Raw genomic sequence first — 22,540 nt, forward strand, 5'->3', positions numbered from 1 at the left:
CTTCTTTCAGGTAATCAGTTTAGATTCAGTTAGGTTATTTCACAGCATCATAGCATGTTTGGGGTTTGAAGAGACCTTTAAAGGTCATCTAGTCCAATCCCCCTGCAGTAAGCAGTGACACCTTTAACAAGAGGAGGTTGCTCCAGTCTCACCTTCCATGTTTCTCCGGATGTGGCGTCCACCACCTCTCTGGAGAACCTCTTCTAGTGTTTCATCACCCTCATTGTAAATAACTTCTCCCTTATATCCAGTTTAAATCTACTCTCTTTTAGTTTAAAACCATTCCCCCTTGGCCTACTGCAAAAGGCCCTCCTAAAAAGACTATCCTCATCTTTCTTAGAGCCCATCCCTCTAAGCATTGAAAAGCTGCAATAAGGTCTTCCTGACGCCTTCTCTTCTCCAGGCTGAACAACCTCAACTCTCCTGGCCTTTCACCATAGGTGAGGTGTCCTAGCCCTCCAATTATTTTTGGCCCTCCTCTGGACACACTCCAACAAGTCTACATTCTTCTTGCGCCGAGGGCTCCACAGCTGGACCCAGTACTGCAGGTGGGGTCTCACCAGAGCAGAGCAGAAATGCAGAGTCACCTCCCTCAATCCACTGGTCACACTTTTGATGCAGCTCAGGATACGATTTGCTTTCTGAGCTGCGAATGCACATTACTGGCTCATGTTCAGCTTTTCATACACCAAGTCCTTCTCCACAGGGTTGCTCTCAAACTCCTTATCCCCAGCCTGTATTGATACTAGGGGTTGTAATGACCCAGGTGCAGGACCCTTGCACTTGGCCTTGTTGAATCTCATGAGGTTCACACGGGCCCACTTCTCAAGTTTGTCCTGGTCCTTCTGGATGGCATCCCATTCCTCAGATGTCTCGGCTACAGCACTCAGCTTGGTGCCATCTGCAAACTTGCTGAGAGTGCACTCAATCCCACTGTCTATGTCATTGATGAAGATATTAAACAGCACTGGTCCCAGTACAGACCTCTGAAGGACACCACTTGTCACCAATCTCCACCTGGATATTGAGCCATTTCCCTTCTGCCCATCCAACCAATTCTTCATTCATCAGACAGTCCACTCATCAAATCCACCTCTCCTATTTCCTCCTGTAAGGATTAAGTCCTAAGCTCCATAATACAAAAAGTCATTCCTCAACTTGGTTATTTAAGAGTTATTAACGTCATTTCTCTCCTCATTGCCCAATTTGTGAATTGCACAACAACCAAATGTTAAAGCAGTTTAAATAACTTCTTGAAAAACATTGTCATTCCCACCCTTCACCAGACTAAAAAGGGGATAAATATATGGAATATTCTAAGTTATTTCAGTAAACACATTACTCTGCTAAATAGAGGAAGCATATATTACTCTGTGCTGATGAATACTGCCAGTTTCAGCAGTTTTGCCTTAGATAAGTTCTCCCAGCAGCACACAGACTGATTAAAATGCTCAACACACCTAGTCCCTTTGTGTTTCAAGAAGGCATTATGCTGGGCGAGGGGAGGGGGGGAAGCAGGAACATTTTCCCTTTTATCTAGGAACCAGAAGGGGACAGCCATTTCACCTAACCTCCCTTGACCAATACTTAAACACAAGTATCTGGTACCATTTGTGGTATTTCTCAAGGTGCAATGAAGGCACTCCCACCCCAACTTTAGAGTTGAGGCGACTGCCTCTCACCTGCACCAAAGGTGGTTTCCAGCGCAGGTTCTTTAGGGGAGCGGGAGTGAAATGGAAAGAGCCAGTAGGACGTTTCTTAAGTAGCAGCCTAACTCCAGCAGGATTCTCTCGCAACTTTGCCACCAGATTTTTTAATTGCCATCCAACCTGGAGAGAAGGCAGACATCAAAGAATAACCTGAATCCCCCAAGACAAACTTGAGTATTTTAACATGAAACTGAAGAGACAAAAAGAGATTAAAAAAATCCAGAATGAAGAAAAAAATTTGAAGTCTCCTTTTTGGGAAGGTGGTTCTTTTATTGTTGTTGGTGTTTCAAAGAAAGACCACTACTTAAGCTGTAAATTTAACACCGAGATATCAAGAGTACCTCTTTGTACCTCGGCTCCAGTCCTAGAAGGATGCATGGATGTGCTCAAATTGAGTAATATAGGGAGTCACAGTAATCTACTTTTGGCACGTTTCTTTCTTACATTGAAAGGCATTGTTTACCTATAAAAAAAAAGGAATGTAATCATTTTATCTAAATTCCCAGATGCAAACAACTTGATATATAGCTGGGTGTTTTTAAAAGCCATTTTCTTTCTGCATTTCACTTAGACTGTAACAATGCATTTTAAAATGGGCCTCAAATACAACATGAAATATTTTTAATATGATGCATACAGCATTTAAACATGAAATGATGCTTATTTATTTTATTAAAATATCGCAAAAACCAAGGATCACCTCCTGACCCCATCCATTCAGAACCTGTGGGGAGGAGCAAGCTTTGCTGAGCAAGGAGTAAGGGAAGGTGGGTAAGGCTGTTTGTTACTCACCACAGTTTGCCGATTGACCTGGATCACTTCATCACCAGCATGAATCTTCTGAGATCGATCAGCAGGGGACTACAAAAAGGCAAACAAGAGGCACGTGCTTCAGCATAACAACCCCCAGCAAGCTAAGTTAAAGGTTGTATCTATAACAAAGGGCACTGCTGAAAATTCTTGCACAGCTAGACCACACATTACATCTGTTGATGGCTTGAGAAATGCAAATGAATTCAACCAACAATTTTTGTTTTTTCTATACTGTTGGAACTATAGGGAAATAGAGAAAGCAGAGCCTACGTTTGTCACAGGCCAAATCCCAGCTTAAGTCAATGGGATGATTTGCACTGCCTTTTTTCTACTGTAGCTTCAGACAGCACTGGGAGATGACTGAAGAGAATTCTGTCCTAACACAACAGTTATTTTAAACTTCTATTTCAAATAAATGTATATTGATTAAAAAAAATAAAAATACACTATGAATTTTGAATGTACGGAACACAAAGGACCAAAAGCCCTCCAACTCACAAACAGCTCCACTTTACTTTCCCTTTTTGTTTCCTAATGTAAATAAGAGCTATCAACTTTAATGTGAAATTACCTGCCTGCATCATATCAAGGTCAACAGATAAAAATATCTGCTCACATACATTAAGTATGTGTAGACAGGTATTTTTCAAACATCTATCTAATAATAATACACCTTCAACTAAAATTTTCTTGGAACAAAAACCAAGCTCTGGGGAACCATTAGCGAGAAACAGCTAAATGTGTCTATATTTATTTAGACTTATCTGTGGCTGGTGCCATACACCAGTGACTGCTGCAGATACTAAAAACTTTTTCGCTGCTATAACACACCAACTCTGACCAGCCTTGACAACACCTCAAGCACACAGGCATACTACCTTGGTATATTACTCCCCTGCCATGGGACAACTTCTCCTCCCATTTCCCCCCACCCTATGAGTAACCACCTGGCCACAGGCCAGCTCTTTCTTGTGACTCAAGAACTAAGCACTTGGAATCCCTTCTCCTCATCCTCACACCTTCAGAGCTCAAGTAACTTTTTTTTATTAGAAGAAACTGTAGAAATAAACAGTGCAACAAGGGAAGAAAACATGGGGGAATTTGTGGGAGGCTCCAGCTATAACGAGTAACCCCATTTCTTCATTGTCTTCTTGCTTCCTCTGAGAGGAAATGCCTCTGTGGAAGCTGCATGTATGAGTCAACCAAGATCATAAAAAAAAATGCTGGGCCAAAGTCAAGTTTGTGAAAAACAATGTTCATTTCAAGCTGTCCTTTGGGCGATCAACAGCCTGTCTGGAGGAGGGTGGGGGACCCTTGCACAGAGGACTCCTATAACAAGTGCCAGCAAGCACAGCAGACACTGCAATTACATTGTGAGAACAGAGCAAAGAGCAAAGTTTAGATCTAGGCCAATGTGACGTGGGAAGTCACATGTAGGATGGCACAACTCAGGAATCCTCTTGGCTGACTGATGTCAAATATAGGGACTTCCTTAGTCCTTCCAATGTACAGTGCTGTTAATTTTGAAATGTAATTGCACTGCTTTCCAACACACTGGCTTCTGGAGACAGCTACTAGAATACCATTCCAAAACTAGCAAGAAAATTGAGCTAAGAACCAGCCCGGCTCATCTAAATGATCCCACACCACTAGAAAAACATCAGTTGTTTGCAGATCTCTCAGTCACTTGTAAAGTTTTGGAGTTCCAAAGGAAAGAGCTTCCCCAAGGGAAGCAGATGTTTAGGTCAAGACTCAAAGCTATAGAAGCTATACAGCTGTACAGCTATACAGACCCACTCCTGGCCTCCAAAATGAGACCTATATGCACAGGCAGACTGTCAGCAGTCAACATTACATTCTTTCTGATTTATCAGGTGCTGAAATTGCTGTGAAAGTGGACTTCACCTCTGTTGCAGATCCTATACAGAGTTATGCCATGACAATAGTATAAAAGCTAAAAAAGCTTTCAGTTTTCACTCTGAACTGCAAGTACAGATTTCAACCCACTCTCCCCAGCCCCTGGACCTGGCAGGGGTACAACTAGAACCACTGGCTATTTCTTATTCACGAATAAAGAAAATAAAAACAAACAAACAAAAAACCAAACATAAACAACAACAACAACAAAACCACACCCAAAAAATGAAACAAAAAAGAGGCATCACTGGAAAAGCCAAGTTCCATTGCTCTTTTTTCTTTCAGTCACTGCTCCTGTAGAGCATCGTGTCTGACAACACCACAGCATCACTCGCCAGCCTAAGCTGCTGGCCAGTCGTCCACTCTGACTGCCCAGAAGCCTTTAATAACGTCTCAGCTACAGAGAACTCACAGTGTAAGAATAAAACAACCAACCATCTGCAGCAATCGATACAGCTGCCTGTCATGCCAATTATTTCCTTGCAGCAGATTGCTCTTAAACTCTTGCTTTTTCATGGTCTTTTCACTCTGCAAGGTAATTTTGTCACTGGACAGTTCATCGATTTAATTACTTACTACTGAATTTAACACACTACCACCTAAACATTCTCATTTTCCAGCAGAGAGTAAATACATTCAAGAGTTTGTAAAGCAAGATACCATAAGTGCTCAGAACAGCAGATATAGTAACTTATTAAAGAAATTATTTTAATGCCAAGCATTCAAACTAAGTCATGTACTTGCAGAAGGTGGATTAATTAGACTAACAGTGAAACATGCAGACATAAAATATTTACAAATTGTGGATAAACAAATGATGCATCACACAGTATTTAAAGCAGCAATATGGAAGTCATATGTAAAACAGAAGTATAAAAAAGTCAAACAAACTCAAAGGTGTCAGATTACCTGAGTTCATTTACATTTACTTCACTTACATTTTCCGTAGTTCCAGTAATTACATGTAATCCATCATAAGTTGACTTGATGTACATTCCCTAAATGTAAGCAGAAAATGAAAAACAAGTTTAAAGGCAAAAGCCCACATAACTTATCTGATTAAATTGTTGGCAACAGACTCAAAACATTATTAAAAACACTTAACAATTCACAAATTTTCCCTTGAAAAGTGTGTGGTCTAATATTACAACAGTCTAAACCTCTTCACAGATCACTTTTACTGTAATTAATTATAATATTTCTAATTACTTAAAACACCTAACATACGGAATGTAATTTAGAAACACTGTCTAGTTGGTAACACCAAATATTGCTGGTTCTGCTGCCTTGTCAGTTTTTGGCCTTGAATAAAAATTTATTTCCTTACTGCCAGGCCTGCACCAGAGAATTAGAGGTTTTACTAGATAGCCACTAGCTCTCTCCATACAAAGCACACTTATACAGGTGGGCTACAAATATTGGCTACATGCTCTTTTACAACTTCTCTTGACAAGTCAGTATACAGACTGCCTTGTAACCACAGTGCTGACATAAGAAATAAAAGCTCTGGCGGAACCAAGTATTTGTGGCTCTGTATGTTAATGCTGTGAGTGAATGTTAGGACAAACTCAGACGAAGTGACTGTTGATGATATGAATGCCAAATTAAAGTTCACCAACAGGCTATTAACTCATAATTGCATAGATTTCCCCAGAAGAGGTGACCAGTACCTTGGTTTCATCATTTATGAACCAATACATCCCTACTTTTCCCATCTACATCTGTTAGATGCATTCACAAGACTATTAAACACTGGGGACATCAGGACACCCCAGAATCTGTTCTTACCAAGCCTTCCCCAGGTTTAATGTTGGTTAAATGAACCTCCTCCAAACATGCACACTGGCTCATCAATGGATCTGTAGTTGATCGGATAGCTTTATCACAAATGCCATTCAAAGTCTTGGCCTACAAAAAGAACATACAGAAAACAGTTACATATTTCTCTCCTGGCTTCTTCCTCTTTCAGTTTTCAAAAATGTAAAGGAATCAAGTTCTAAAAGTTGGTCCACTAATAAAGCATAGTCAAGAATCATCGAATTTACACAGATCTATTCTACAGCATGTCCTTCTTCTTACTGTAGTCTAGTACAAACAACTCGTTTCCATTAGTGCCAATTCATCCTCATCACTAACATTGCTAAAATCACCCTCTATTTAAAAAAATAAACAAATTTGGGGTTTGTTTAATCAAAATTAACCCATTAAAACCTTGAAACACTTTTACGATTCCCTGTGGGAACAACTGACATGTTTTCATATTGTTCTTTACATCTGCTATGAGAATAAAATCAGCCATGTGTCAGAAAAAGTAAGCCACTGACTTATCTGCACAAAGCTTCACTGTATAAGGTAGGATATCTAGCACTTAAGCATTTCAGCATTACTTCTCTCCACTGTGCCTCTGAAGTGACCTCTTCTGGAATGCTTACGCAGGCAAGGTTCATATTTCCTTGCGACCAAAACATAACTGATCCCTAGCCAACATTATAACTAAAGGCGAATTCTGACCTTGCCTGTGTGTCAGTAAAGTCAGAGGCAGAACAGCTTTGTCTCGTAGAACTTTTAACTAGCAGAACAGCTAATTAAGCAGAAGTAAAAATAAAAATCAGTCCAAAAAATCTCTTCCCTCCCTACACTCACAAATTTCATTAATGTCCCACTTGGGGTCTTGACGTTAACTGAAGCAAAGCTTCAGGGAGAGGAGGAGGAGGGAGGATTAGTACAGTAGTTAGGTATGCACAGTTTGGGAACCACCAAGGTAAGTCACCTTTCACAAGGGGCTTAGAATCGTTCAAAGTAGACATATATAATTATAAGACAGGGGAGGTGTCTCGCAGGAAGACATTGGTTTGGATTACAATGATCCCTGGAAACAATAGTTCTAATGCTTTTTGTTTTATTTTACATCAGATTTATACAGCAGCAATAAAATAAATCAAAACAATGCTTAAGTGTGAATGCGAGGAACTGCTCAAACAAGGGAACTCCAAACAACAATACCTATTTCCAGAGTGGGTGTGCACAAATGGAAAAAGATAGATGCAAAAAAAAAAAAAAAAATCCCTTTTACGTGGTCTCATTATTTACGGACAAAATTATTTTTAGTTAGTGTGCTACTAAATTCCTAAGCATCTATGAGCTAGCGTAAGGCCTTATCAAAGAGCACAGCCTGGTTCGTGTCAAAAGCAGGAAGCAATGATTAACTGTTAGAAAATATAAAAAGCATTCCATTACACTCCTTGTTTAGTCACAAGGCTGCTTCAAACAACCCTGAAAACTCAAGCTCAACTACAATCAGAGTCAGAATTTCAGTTCTGTGGCAGTTCGTTTACATGAAGAAGCTTATTAAGGCATAGTGTCTGCTTATTAAAGCACTAAATGTACATCACAGGCATAATTGGTTTATTTAGCCTCTAATCATTCTATAGTACTACCCCTCCCTTGAAAATCTGTGGTCTAAGATCTCTGTTGAAAAAAATTGTGCAATGAAACTTTAAGTTATACTGGACTCCATGCCATTACACATACTATCTGTCTGTTCAAATTTCACTGATTTTCTTGACAGCCGAGAGTATTCACAAAATGATCCATAACAATATTTACTTGCACGATACGCTTGTATGTGTGGGATCAGAAAGCTGTTGTCAGTACACTCAGTGTAGAAGCCACTGAAATAAATGTGAATGCAGGCAGCTGAGTTTCAGCAGAAATGTGTACTTACTACAATCTGAACTTTATCTTCCATGTCAGCCACAGTGCAGTCCTAAAAACAAAACAAGAACAAAAGGCCAACATTAACCAATAAGCATGTAAACACATCATCTCTGAAAACTACAAAAATGCCACTTTAACCTCAAACTGAAATAGAGTTGTTCATGCTGCAGGGATTAATCAGATTAGTTTAACAGTACATTTGAGCCCTAGTGGGTGAAACAACTGTTTCTGGCCCTAGTAGAAAGCAAAAATAAACCTTGAAAACTAAAAGAACAGGGGATTTAATTACAGCAGCAGACTTCTCCAGGAAAGCAGAACCCTGCACAATAAAACTAGACTCTCAGAAGGCTGGACACACAAGCTCTCCTTACGCCAATAAATGCCAACGCAAGTGTTCCTCCAGCCCAAGCATCAAACTGGATCTAAAACATATTGTTAAAAATAGAATGAGAAGTGATTTTTTTTAAAAAAAATAGGCTAACAATAACATTCCTGAGGGCCAAAGAACTGCACTCAAAGCATTATTTACACAGCTCAGGTACAAAAGTTTTCATCTAAAACAAGTTCATGTTACAAACTACAGAAGTTGTATTTGTTTTCTGTAAGAAGGGCTGAACTAGATAACGGTTATTAGATAGTAAAAATAAAAAGGTAAAACAGCAAGTAAATAATGAAATAAGATATATAATATCTATAAGGGGAAAATCCCCAACCCCTAAGCAGTCAAACAAACTTAAATTATAAGATATTTGCCCTTGACATAACTATCATACAATACCCGAGAGATGCATTCAGGAGCTGTGGAGCTTCAACGAGGCTACGTGTCAGGTCCCGTATTTGGGCCACAGCAACCCAGCAATGCTACATGCTTGGGGAAGAGTGGCTGGAAAGCTGCCCAGCCAACAGCATCCTGGCCTACATTAGGAATAGCATGGCCAGCAGGACTGTAGAAGTGATACAACACAGTGCCCTTGTACACGGCACTGGTGAGGTCACACCTCACGTACAGTGTTCAGGTTCAGGTGCCGTACTTCAAAGGTATTGAAGTGCTGGAAAGGGTCCAGAGAAGGGCAACAAAGCTGGTGAAGGGTTTTATGAGGAGCAGCTGAGGAAACTAGGATTGTTTAGTCTGAAGAAAATGAGGCTGAGGGCAGGCCTTATCACTCTCTACAGCTACCTGAAAGAAGGTTGTAGAAAGGTGGAGGTTAGTCTCCTCTCACAAGTTGCAACCAACAGGACAAAAGGAAATGGCCTCAAGTTGTGGCAGAGGTTTAGGTCAGACGTTAGGAAAAATTTCTATTCTGAAAGGGTTACCAAAAAGAGTGGAACAGGTTGCCCAGGGAAGTGACTTAATCACCATCTTTGGATGTGTTTAAAATCCATCTAGATATGGTGCTCAGGAACATGGTTTAGTAGTGGACCTGGTAGAGTTATGTAACGGTTGAACTTCTTAAAGATCTTTTCCAGCCAAAACAATTCTATGATTCTGGTCATCCTCAACACTCCTGTTCCTTCCTACCTCTATTCTGTGCTTTTAAATACAGAAACCCAAAAAACCCATACAATCCTCCAGATACAGACACATCAAGAATATATTTCCTCTTACATGTTTTCATAAAAGGTCTTAATGCCCTGTTCACTGCTGTAATGACCACCAAGGACTCTGTCAAAAGCTTCAAGTCACTACTATAAAAGTTTAGACTCCATCGTTGTGCATCAACATGATTTTTCTCTGCTAAATACATCTGCATGAATCAATAGTGAATGTTACCTATCATCATGGAGCTCAGTTCCTCAATATTGCAAAGTTCTACTCCATTTCTATTTACACTGATCATTATTTTAACCTTAAAGTTTGCCATAAAATTTTAAGAAGTGGTGGAGTAAACTCCCTTACTTGTATCTCTATAGCTGTCATTAAAGTCAACTGAAATCCTACTGCATTACCACCTTGTGTTAATATTCACCCACTTTTAGACATCATTTATGATTATGCAGAGCAGCATTGGTTCCATGAGAACCACACTGGCCTCTACTACGAAAACAGACCATTTATTACTACACCCCATTTCCTAATATAAAATAATTTGAAATCTAAAAACTCACCTAAAGATTTTTCAATTGTATCTCTTTTCCATGTCAGCGGACTGCTTCAGACAATTCTAATGTATCTGTAGAGTCCCAGTACAAAATAGGGTTGATTCTTCCCCCATTAATGCTTTTTCTCATATGCACCAATCCTGTTCTTTATTATAGCTCATATCAAATTGGCAGAGAAGTACCCAGACGCTTATTAAAAGGCTGGGTTCTATTCAACAGTTCCCATTCCCCTGCCATCAAAGGCTGATTTAACTGGCAGATTAGACACCATTTTTAGTAGTTTTATTAATACAGTTCAGCAATCTCATATCTCAGTTCCTGTAGCACGCTTGGGTGAACACCATCTGCTGCTAGAAATGCTTACTTCACAATCTGCAAATCTGTAGCTGTAAATCACTGACTTGCTGTAACTGCACACACAGCACCCAAACAAGAAGAGCATTCAGTAGCAAGCCAGTGCCGTGTGCCTTTGAACTTATAATATCCAAACACTACCCATTCACAACAATCTAACTGATAGAATTGGGTGTCTTCACAGCTTGATAACTCACAGGATCTTTCTGTCCTTTGACACCATCTCCCCAGAACAGGGAGACCCATATCACAGGACATGGTACTTCAAAGTTCAAACAACATGCAGCCACGGACTAATGGCTACGAGCAAGTGCAGCAGGAACCGAAGCGCACACGTGGTGCTTCACAGCCAACGCAGTGGCACGCGGTCAGAACAGTTTCGAACACAGGCAGTATTATTCAGAGAGCAATATAACATCATTTGCCAATTGGCACAGCTGCTACATCTCCTCTTAGCTATCAGCAATAGGGACGCTCATTGCACTACAGATAAATGCGAAATTTTGAAAACACTGTGGTCTCACACTACCAGCAAAAGAAGCCTGGCTGGTGGGATTTGTATCGTAAAGGTGGCTGCTCCTTCCATTGCATACAGCATTTCCCCTCTGATGGCTAAAACACTCTCTGTGGGACAGGACCTATGGAGTCTGCAAGCACAGGTATAAATAACCAAGAGAGTCTTATTTTTGTTTAGAGTTAGCACTAATAACTGGGTTTGAACATGTTGTTTGGAACTTGAAAATCTTGAAATGCAGACCAACTATTTCAAAAACTAACCTCTTTTTCCCATTAAAGCTCCAGAAAAAATGAGTACACTTTAAGCCATAGTCACTTAAGATACAGCCAGCAACAGTAAAGTTGGAAATTAAGCATGGGGAAAAAACTCAGAAAAATGGACAACTGAAGCTGACCTTCATGGACTGTCAATGTTTCAAGCAGACTCTCATTTCCAGATCTGCCTTCCAATTAGCACTCTGCGCACAGTGAGCACATTATTTCCCCGAACACCCCCCTTCCTTCCCTTTTGGAAAGCAAAGAGGAAAAGAAATCAGCTGACCTTCTGAACAGTAGTAGTGAGATCCAAGCAGAGTTGAATGATTCTGTTCTTCATTGATGAAAAGTCAGCAATACCTGTAAATGGGGTCCTGCAACAAGAGAAAATTCCTCTTAGATGAAAAGGACCAGTCTTCCCCCATCCTACCTTATCCATGAGGAATAGCATATGAGAGCAAGATCTCTAACTCTGACATCAACACAAGCATAAGAGTCTAGTTCTACAATATAAATATTCCTAACTGTATAGTCCTGCTCCTTTCTTGCACAAAAATTGGTAAATGTCTAGTCATGTGCTAAGCAGGTTCAGAGAGCAAAATCAGAAGCAACAGACCATTTTCCAAATTACAGTTCTCTCAGCTGCATGCCTAAGTAAGATCATGCTGTGTTGTAAATATCACAACCTTGGGTTTGCCAGCAAGTAAATTTCTAACTTCAAAATCTTTAATTACTAAACTCAGACTGGAGAGAAAAGGAAAATCTCTAAAAGAACAAAAATGCATTTTCACATTCTACACACAGACTTGCAGTGAGGCTCAATATTAGAGAAGGATCACTCTAGGTAGGGTAGCCTACAGAGTCTCACCTAAGACCTTCCAGACAGCTGAAGGACCTAGAAGAGGAGTTGAGAAGTCACTCCAGCAGATTTGGAAATGGATAAACCAGCCATCTTGCTGACAGTGAGTTGTAGAAGAAATTTAGGGTGAGCTGCCAGCAACAGGGTGAGAAGAGAGGACCAGGTGAGAGGCACAAGCTGTTAACATCACTGTCTGGACACAGAACTGACTCCTTGCTGGAGAGCAGAGATTCTGAAGGATAAAAGCACTCCTTGCTGCCGGTGTCTGTGCCGCTCTACTCCTAACCTTCCTTCTTAGGAAAGCTGGCAAGGGGCTTGAGAATTTCCATTCATCTGTTATCAGGGACAACATCCCTGCCAGCACCTGACTGGCTCAGTTGCCTGTTTGCTTCCGTCCCAGCTGTCACAAAACAATTCTGGCTCTTGCCAGAAAAAAAAAAAAAGGGAAGGGGAAAAAAAAAAGCAAGGGGGAAAAAAATCAAGTTTTCAAATTGCAGAGCTAAGGCCATGATTTCAACAGAGCATTAAAAACTCTTTCAGAAAAGCACCTGCCAACGACAAGTAATTTAGAGGGTGGGAAAAGGAGAGGAGGAAGTCACATGCATGAGAAACTGACCTGAATGGGAAGATTCCTGCTTTTACAAAGATGCAGTTTGGATGCAATGTTAATTTTTACCGGTCTTAGCAATAGTGGAAGCACAAGAGCAGATCCCCTAAATTAAATTTTTATCCTAGAAGCCTTCTGGCAGTACCAAAAAAGGGGTGACCAAGATCAAAAAGTCCTTTATACTCAAGCATCTAGAAACTGCCCTACAAAGGGAAGCAATTCTTTACAGCAGTAAATTAAAATATAAATATTTAATTCTTACCTGTCAAGCCATGCAAGCAAGGCTTTAGCAGCACCAATAAGCTCTACCACAGAAGTAAGAAATTCATTGGGGGGCTTACGAGAGGTATTTCCATCATAATTTGAACTTTTCCTACGGCTGCTGATGTAATTTTGCAGATTGTTGGATGATGCTCGAAGCTTGAGAACCAGGTTCTTCATATTGTCTGTTTCAAGGCCATAGTTCTGCAATGAATATTATTAAGCCTTATAAGCCTTCCTACTGACTCCTCCTATTTATTATGCCCCAAGCTACAAATTCATATGGGATGAAAGGTCTGAGGATTTGCCCAATTTTCTTCTGGTTTTTTTTGGCACAAATGCTTTCTAAGATTTGTTCTACGCTACAGTCACTAAAGAATACATTTGTGCATTCCAAATCCCCTCAGTTTCTGACATTAATGAGATTTAAGGACACTTTTCAATCAGAATGAAGTCTCAATGTCCTATCAGATGTGATTCACCTTTCAAATGCAGTTGAAATAACAGGATTGTATTGGTTTTCTTTCTGTTAAAGTAAATGTTTTTTCCTTAAAATGCTTTCTATACTGCCATACATAAACACTGAAATAACATTTCATTCACAGCTAGAGATAAGTTTCATCTGGCAAGAGATAAAAACATCAAAAAAATGTAATTTCACAGTCAAAAGCTGGATAAATATTTGGATCACAAGTTTTCAGTAAGTGCATTCTTTGATTACAGTAGTGCAATTATTTGAAAGTTTGAGGACTACATTAACACTATACATAGTAAGAAAAATCATTCCTACATGAAGTATTTTTCATTCAACAATAGCTTTGTAAAATTTTTTGAAACCTAAAAAAAAGTCTGTAAGTCGTGCCTGTAACTTCAGCTTTATAAATTCATTTTAAGCAATACATTGATCATCTCATTCCAAGCTCATCAGAAATGCTATACTTTATCTGTTACAAAGGTAACTCAATTTTGTAATCAAGATTTTTTTTCTTTTTGCTGTCAGTATAAAAATATGCGACTACGCTGCTGAGTATCTTTGCTTTTGAGTTATCCCAGCTTGCAAAACCTTTGTGTGCATCTTTTTGTGAAAGTTAAGTCTCAGGCAATGTTTAGTTCTTTTTCAGAGTGAAAAATCCCTACTTTACTTATTAAAAACAAACAAACATACCAAAACAAATCCCACCCAAAACCACAAAAGAAATCTCCGACTTTCTCCATTCATTTGCTGCAGATACCTGTTACCAACCTCTAAGTTCCACAGGTGAGTCAGCTATAATATCTACTCTTTCTCCTTTTCTCCCTCAAAACACAAAAGCAACTAAAGCAAATGTTAATTTCATTCAATTCCAAGTTTCCAGGAGTTCCCAGTGCATAGCATCACCCAGGCTGGGAGGAAACTGGAGGTCTCAGTCCAACCTCCTGCTCAGAGAAGGCTCAGCTGTGAGCTCAGACCAGCTTGTTCAGGGCTTTATCCTATCAGGTCTTGAAAACCTTGAAAATCCTCAAGGGCAGAGTCTGCACAACCTTTCTGGGTAACCTGATTCACCATTGCCAATCAGATCCAACCAGAGGCACTCGCTTGAACTTCTGTCCAAAAATCTCTCATCCTCCTGTCACGCACCACCATGAACAGCCCAGCTCTGTCATCCTGCCAACTCTGTTCCCCGTCACAGTAGGTGCCGGGGATCTGCTGTTAGGTTTTCCTGAAGCCATCTCTTCCCCAGGTCAAAGAAGTTCCAGTCCCTGAACCTCTCCTCACGGATGACAACTCCAGCTCTGACCAACCTGGTAGCCCTCCATTGAGCTTGCTCTGGTTTGTCCACAACTTTCCCATACTTGGAGGCAGGGGGCCATATGCAGAGAAACAGGTGCTGAGTAAAGGGCATAAATCATCTTCCTCCCTCTCCTGGCCAAGCTCCCATTAACACAGGCCAGGATGCCGCTGACTTCTTTCCTGCTAGAGTGCACTCCTGGCTTGTGGCTCCGTTCCCTCCGCTGTCAAGCATCCACAAAACACACTGGAATACTTTAGATTAAGTCATTTACAAAAGATGAAAGAGAACCTTTGCCCCAAAGAAACTCACTAGTGTAAGAAGAGATTTCAGCTACTCAGCGACCTTTAAAATACCTACCATGTCCTATGGATAAGATCCCAGTGGGTATAAGTTACACAAGTGCTTTTCTCCTCCCCCTGAGGGCTCTTGGCAAGGAAATACCCTTAAAGTGCAGCCAGGAGTAGGGGTTGAGAGGATACATCCAATTTAAAAAATGCCACTGTTGCAACAGCAAAGGATATCCTTAAAATTTCCAGAATCACAAAGATGGAAAGATTTGGATTGCTAAACAATGTTAAAGCACTTGCACACTGTCATGTGTGAATTTATTATCTTTTAACAAAAACAACCAAAACACATCACTCAGAGGCATTTCTCACCATTAGTTCTCTCCTCCTCACAGGACAATGCATATTAATCTGTTTTTGGAGGAATGCTTTTTCACCAGCAGGTCTGGGTGCGGGTATGTTCTTGTGAGCACAAGAATTTCAAAGTAGCCATGTGCCAGAAATTTCTCCCTTGAAGAGGGATGCTGACACCAATCCTTCTATAAAAAGGCAGAAAATATGAAAGATTTTCTTCTCTACATTGGTATAACTACCTAATTACTCTGGTCAGAATTTGAGAGAGTCTTCATATTTTTAAGTGTCTCCAAGTCTTCCTTTCTGTCGTTCAGGTGCAGAAACTGTGCCCACCACCTCTGGGTGTCTATGCTCAGAGATGGCCCTGGCATTTAAGAGGATACGTGTCAGTAACGTCAACTCAGATTTTGGCTTTGGCCCGAAAACATTCACATATTCCTTATCACACCTCTTTCACTTGATTTATACAGTGGGTCAGTCCAATGTGACTTTTCCAGTTCAACTAGTTTTTAAATAATTCTCTCAAGTAGTTCTGAGTCTTGAGGTGGACTTCAACAGAGGTGTTGCCTCTGGAGATACAGGGGCTCCAACTTATGACTGCAATTGGTCTCCCCAACAGCGTATCAAGAGCACATCACAGTCAAACTCTCTAGTCCCTGCACTAAGCATTCCTACAACTTGCCCTAGAGACTCTAGCGGAGCACACATGACATATGCTCTAGGAAAAGTCCTGGCTAAGCACTATGCCTATCCAGCACAACAGGAAGCATGCATCTCTTCAGTATGGGCTGCCAAATTCTCCAACTATGGATCAGCCTGAGGGATGAACTTTCCCAGAACAAAGGGTCATCACAGCTCAAACCACCTTTGCTCCAAGGGCAAGCCAGTCTCCTTACCTGTTTGCTCTAAAATATTATGCCCCTTCACCAGATACAGCAATGTTTCCACACAAGCTCATGCTGTCTTGACCACCTCACACAAAACCACCTATTTCTCGCAGTGTCTTGTGTGTTGGAAGGGCTCGTTTGGGGAACTAAAGCATTTAAAAAAAAAAAAAAACAACACAACCCTTTTTTTATTGTAGTGTGCTCTCAGTGGGTTTAGCTCACTGAAGTAGCTCTCCACAGGGTCAGGTTAGTACAAACACAAAAGATCCCTAAAGCATGAGGGAGTGGAGGCAGCAGCTGACTTGGATTAACTTAACTTCTCATGGAGCTGTAGCCCCAATTCAGGACAGATAGGAATGCTGACAGCATGGCAGCACACCACAGTGTGTTCACAGTGACACATAGTTGAAGTGCAAAGCTTAGCAGGCTTTTTTTTCTTTTTTTTTGAAATATTTCTACAAGACTGAGGCTACGTTGTTTAACAGATTATTGTTTAAGCAATCAAAATGTTTTAGATGTTGCTCATGAGCCAAAGGACACGTTACAATTTCCCGATTTAAAACATCAAAGTTGCTTTCATTGAAACACAGGCTGAAGCCATCGGTCAAGAGCACCCTATGTCAAACATTCCCAGGTTGTTACTCATTAACCTGAGGAGCCACACACAGGGCTAGAGCCAGAGACAGCACAGACACGTGCACAAGAGAGCATATGCGCGCAAGGACACACTCTTTCCAAACTCCATTGCATTTAATAAGAAAAAGTACACTGACCAAATACTTTCTCATGGTCAGGCAGCCAATATAAAAGAACAATAAATAAAAAAAAGCGTGGCTATCTTAAGGCAAACTAGTACAGCAGTTATGTCAGAGCTGACTCCGGCTGATCCAGAACTCTGCTGCCGGTCAGAGGCAGCATCACCTTCCCCTTCGCAGTCATGTTAAATGTGCCGCAGTGTGATGAGCTGGATCCGCTGGCTGATCCAACTGAAAAGCAGCTCTGGGAAAAAACATAATTAATAAAACTAGACTGAATGCCTGCTCAAAAGCTGATCCAACTCACTGCATACCTATATAAGCACTGGAGTTAACATAAGATACAGTCACAGTTACCCATTCTTGCTCTCTTACTTTTAACAAAAATACATCCTAAAGAATCCTTTGGAGTCCCAAATTTCCTAATAAACAGCACTAAATTTAAGACCTCTAGAGAACTGAAATCTTATGAGGTGGTTCACAGATACGGTGCTCTTGACAAGAATTAGCCAAAAAGGATAAGTCTAGTTGTATCTATATTCTATTTTATGTTATGATGTTATATTTTGTTGCACTGCAAATACACCAGCAGAACATTACTACCAGTGAAATTATCAAAGACATAATGCTAAAAATGATGTTCCTTTTGATTTTTGGCTTGCTGTTAGCTTGTGGTTTTTTAGACTGTTTAAAACTAGTACCTCTTCATCCTAACCTCAAGAAAATCAGCTCCTTTTTTCTTCCAAACTCTCCCCTCACACAGTATATGTAGAGATTCAGAAATCTAATCCAAAGAACACATTAAATGTGAAAATATTTGCATGCCGTTCTCCTGTTAATGCTTGCATTGTTTTATATTTATTAAGCACAAACAGGCAAGTCTACTCAACATCAGACGATGATGAGTAAGCATTTAGATTTCACTAGCACTCTAGATGCTTTTTGTCTCCATTGTTTGGTTGAGAAAGATTATTTTCTGAATCCCTGTCTCTGCTTTTGTGGTTCTGTAAAAGTTTAAAAAGCATATTTGTCCCCTCAAGAAAATACTTCAGTCAACTAAAAAATGTCTTCCATCCCTTTCCTCCCCCAAGCAAATATTGTTGACAAAAAGATGGAGGCACTCAAGTTGATGCTCCTTTCCCCTCTGGGGAATTCAGTTCCTTTGATACCTCCTCTAAATTCCTTAAATAAGTCTTCAACAGCTGTTCAGAAATCTCTGTTAAATCAGCTTGAGAGGCACAGAAACACGTGATTAAAGGAAACTTTCACTTTTTATCACTGTCCACACAATCTCCTCCTGCCTCTTCAGCTGCAGCTTCGTTGCTATGAAGAGATGAGGGAACACTATCCCATCCCCAAAGCAGCTGAGAAAGACATGTTCATTTCTCTTTCAGCTATACTGCTTCTAGAGTTCACTTACTATGACAGCAAACACCATAACTTGCAGATATATTTTCAGCTTGGAAGAGTAGCTGCCAAAAGGGCTCTATCCCTACTAAAACTTCTAAAAACAACAACAAAGTGTATTTGGTATCCTTTCTCAAGCAAAGTACTACCTTCACACTGTATTTTTATGACTGATCTACTGAGGCTGGAAAAAAAGATCTGTATGGTCAATGCTTGAAAAGAGTTCCTGCAGGAGAAAGATGTTCCAAAGACAGCTGTTCACCACTTTTAGAGCTGCAAGTGTTCTTACAGAGCAAGGGAACCAAAGCACGGATCTGAAAGAATCTCAGCTGGAAAACCACCAAGGCAAAACTAGATGAAAAGGGAAATTCTTCTGGAGAACTCCAAGACTGGGGAACCACCAAAACCTCTCTCTTAGCCCTCCTTCCTACTCACCTCCTCCCCCCAGAACACCTTTCAAAGCCTAACCTCAGCCTGGTCTAGCCAATGATACACTTCTGCAGTGTGCACTAAAAACATGTGGGCAAGGGGTGAAGAGAAGAGAAAGGAAAAAATACTCCTCAAATTAGTTGCTTTCTTTTTTAAATCAAAGCCCCAAAAGTTAGGGAAATGTCACCATATACATACACACACATCATCCACTAAATGATATAAATACACAGACCCACTTTAAAAGAACTAATACTGGCAGAACAGAGAAGCCTTTATTTTTTCACACAAAAAGAGACAGCAAAATGAAAAACTGGCTGTCACTGGAACTTAAAACACACCATCCCTTCGGGAACTAAATCAGTGGTGATTTTGTACAACGATACCAAAAACTCAAGGGAAGGGGCATCCAGAAGGCGAAAAAGGGCATACTTAAAACACAGGAATTCCTCCTCTGCCATTAAAAGGGAACAAGGACATTTCAGCCGCAATATGTGCTGTCTAATGCATTAAGCTTGAGCTTCATTTCACAAAGGATTTCCAGAAACGAGTCTGAGGTCAAAACTTTTGTCTACAAAGGAAATTTGAAGGAAATTGTAAGAGATAAAACACAGCTTTAGGTTCTGGCAGTAGTCCAGCTTTGTTCATTTTATTCTAATATTTTAAAAAAGTACAAAAAGTTCCTTTGGGGGCTGCCATGTCCACTACTTCAGTCAGGACTGTATATAGCACACTGTACATTTACTAACTCACCAGACCCCTTTACTTGCCTGACAGATTATCCCTTCCCACAGCATGAACTGATTTTCAGGCTATTTACATTCTTCCATTATATTGTCAAGTTAAATGTTAAATGTTAAAAGTTTTTGATACATCAAATGCTAAAGAGGAAATAAAACGTTTCTCAAATATAAGAGCAAGTCTTTGTGAGACATTTCAGACTGTATGAAGTGATTTCATTAAATGCAGTTCATTCAGTACAAGCTATCCAACTCATTCATAGTTATGGAATACAAATGATCCCTGTAGCACCTCCTTGCAGCAAATACAGCACGTATCACACAAGCAATAAAGACTCTCCATTTTAAGAAAAGTATGCTTAGAGCTGCAAGTCTTGTCTAATGAAGGGAAGGCAGGCCAGTGCTGGCAGAGGAATCACTGGGCAGCCTTTCCCACCCTTCTCCCTGCTGGAATGATACATACCTCTGGTGTTCATTCGTTGCGTTTCATCAAACACATCTTCAAGACTGTGTCCAAACTACAGCTTTTAAATACAGCCTACATTAGCAAAACAATCCAAAATATATTTATTCTTTTCAGAGAGGTGTTTAAGAGATGAGTAGATGTTGCGCTGAGGGACATGGTTTAGTGGTGTTGATAGAGCTAGGACAAAGGTTGGACTTGATCTTGAAAGTCTCTTCCATCGAAAACTGTTCTAAGATTCTATGATTCTAAGTTATGTATCACAAGTAAGATAGAGGAACAGCTTAAGTTCCAAATCCAGTGAGAATAGAACTCAACATTAACTGACTTAGCAAAATAGTCCTCATTGCAAGAACATTTTCTTCACAATGCATGTAGACAACAGAATTGTCCTAAACCCATTTCAACTCATGGGTAAACCACTAGAAGCTGTCATTTCAACAGTATGTCTTCAATCTTCTATGATAAATTCGCTCTATTTGCTAGCAGTTATGAGCCAAAAAGAACTAACAATATTAGTCAACTTTTTTCTTTAGAAGTGCAACCAAATTAATTAGCATTGCTAGGAAAAAGTTAGAAGTACTAATATAAATCTTGTGAGAATTCAACAAATGGTTTTCTTTTACTGTGGTGTATAACAGAAAGCAAGCGACGTGTAGTCTGATTTTATCAGACTTGCCTTAGTTATTCACCAAAAAGAGCTTTTAAAAACTTCTTTACATGTCTGTTTACCACTTAACTAACCAGTGCACACAGGAGATCCACAGCCTCTAGAACCAGTTCCTGGTGTCCAATCCGTGAGATACCCAAGTCTTCAAGGTCCTGGTGAGAAATCTGTAACAGCTGTTCACCGTTTATCTTCTCCCGTTCAAATTTATGGACATACTGCTGCAAGCAATCATCCAGCCCTACCAAAACACAAAAGAGAGAGTAGATGATGTGATTACAAAATTCTGTCTTTTATTCCCTTTCCCCCCAATTAGAAAAAAAAAAAACAACAAACCCCTAAAAGCCACACAAAAAAAAACAAACCCTGTAAAAGGCATAAATTGCAAATTCATACAACGTGCAATGTCAAATCATGAAAGAAACTTGCATTGCAACTGAAGTTGTACCATAGGGACACAGAAATGGAGCACACGGGTTACATGGATCATCAAATCAATGCATGACCAACCTGCTCCCTGTTGCTCAAGCTCAGCAGGTAAAAACATCCCTTTGGTATTTGCATGGACAAAGTTATCAGGGGGCATGTGTAGACTCAGCTACCAGGGTACCTCAAAACTCCAAAGTGCAATCAAAAACCAAAAATACTAACTGACCAAAAAAAAAAAAAAACCCCAAAAAAACCCACAACCACAAGTCAAGGCAAGAACAAAGATCTTGCCTAAAGCCTACTTAAACAAGCAAACAAAAGTACAGAACCCCACGATTCCTCATTCACTTTTATAGAAAAAGGCTGAATGAATGATGAGAGGAAAATGGAATGATCAAAGGCAAAGCAATCAAAATGATGTTTGGCTCAAGTCTCATTATTCCCTTGATTTACGAGGCCCTGCAGCTTTCTGAATCAGCCATTCCTTCCTCTTGCTAGGGATTAACAGCACATATGAATAAGAAATCTAATTCACTTTTGTACCTATGAAGCATTTTTAAAACAGTTTACATTATTTTGTCCAAGCAATACCCCCCAAATCCTCACTTTAAATTGTGATTCTATGATCCTGTTCTCTACATTATCTCTTCCCCAGTGATTACAGAAAGGATTTCTGGTTTTCATTTTGCTTTATTTAACAAAACTTCATGTGTTAATCCTGTTTTCTTGCGTATTCTGGTCATTTCCTCCGTTCTTAAAGATCCTGTGAGCAACACAAATCTGGAGGAAAAAATCTGGATTGATGTATGCAGTGCTCTTGATGCCCTGTTCCACTTCAACATGTTAGCTGGAGCAAAAAGAATGGATCCATTCAGATCTGTTTTGTAGAAATGTTCACGGAAAGTTGTTGACATGAGCAAAAATTCAAATTACACATTCGACATCTACTTGGTAGCATCCACAGTAGGTACATTGTTTGATCATTCAGTTTTTAAGAAAATTGAACCCTTAGCTGTATAAAGGATGTTTATCCACCATGCTGGCTCTAAAGGAAGCCATTGAGATGGCTGCAGGATGTTGAGGAGAAACTTGAACAGCATCCTAAATGACAAGGAAACAAGAGCCAGAAGACCATCGCTCAGTTCCACTCATGGAGCTGCAGTAGCGGTCTGGCAAACAAGCATTCCCAGTACACTCCACTGCCAAGGAAACATTCAAGACAAATCACAAGGGGGGGTTCTA

At 40.1% G+C, this 22,540-nt stretch overlaps 1 protein-coding gene across 1 annotated transcript in view; it reads right to left on the bottom strand.

Moving 5' to 3' along the window:
• Positions 1-21,455, bottom strand: part of CNKSR3 (CNKSR family member 3) — a 28,022-nt gene extending 6,567 nt beyond the window's left edge. The window contains exons 1-9 of the mRNA XM_009874417.1: positions 21,380-21,455; positions 20,947-21,110; positions 13,110-13,312; positions 11,668-11,755; positions 8,164-8,205; positions 6,228-6,347; positions 5,378-5,437; positions 2,502-2,570; positions 1,683-1,829 (exon numbers count right to left, since the gene is read on the bottom strand). Of these exons, the coding sequence (XP_009872719.1) occupies positions 1,683-1,829; positions 2,502-2,570; positions 5,378-5,437; positions 6,228-6,347; positions 8,164-8,205; positions 11,668-11,755; positions 13,110-13,312; positions 20,947-21,110; positions 21,380-21,455 (969 nt within the window). The remainder of the gene's footprint in view (positions 1-1,682; positions 1,830-2,501; positions 2,571-5,377; positions 5,438-6,227; positions 6,348-8,163; positions 8,206-11,667; positions 11,756-13,109; positions 13,313-20,946; positions 21,111-21,379) is intronic.
• Between the last annotated feature and the right edge of the window lie 1,085 nt (positions 21,456-22,540).

This window comes from Apaloderma vittatum, unplaced genomic scaffold (genome assembly GCF_000703405.1).
Source record: "Apaloderma vittatum isolate BGI_N311 unplaced genomic scaffold, ASM70340v1 scaffold21128, whole genome shotgun sequence".
Taxonomy (NCBI): domain Eukaryota; kingdom Metazoa; phylum Chordata; class Aves; order Trogoniformes; family Trogonidae; genus Apaloderma; species Apaloderma vittatum.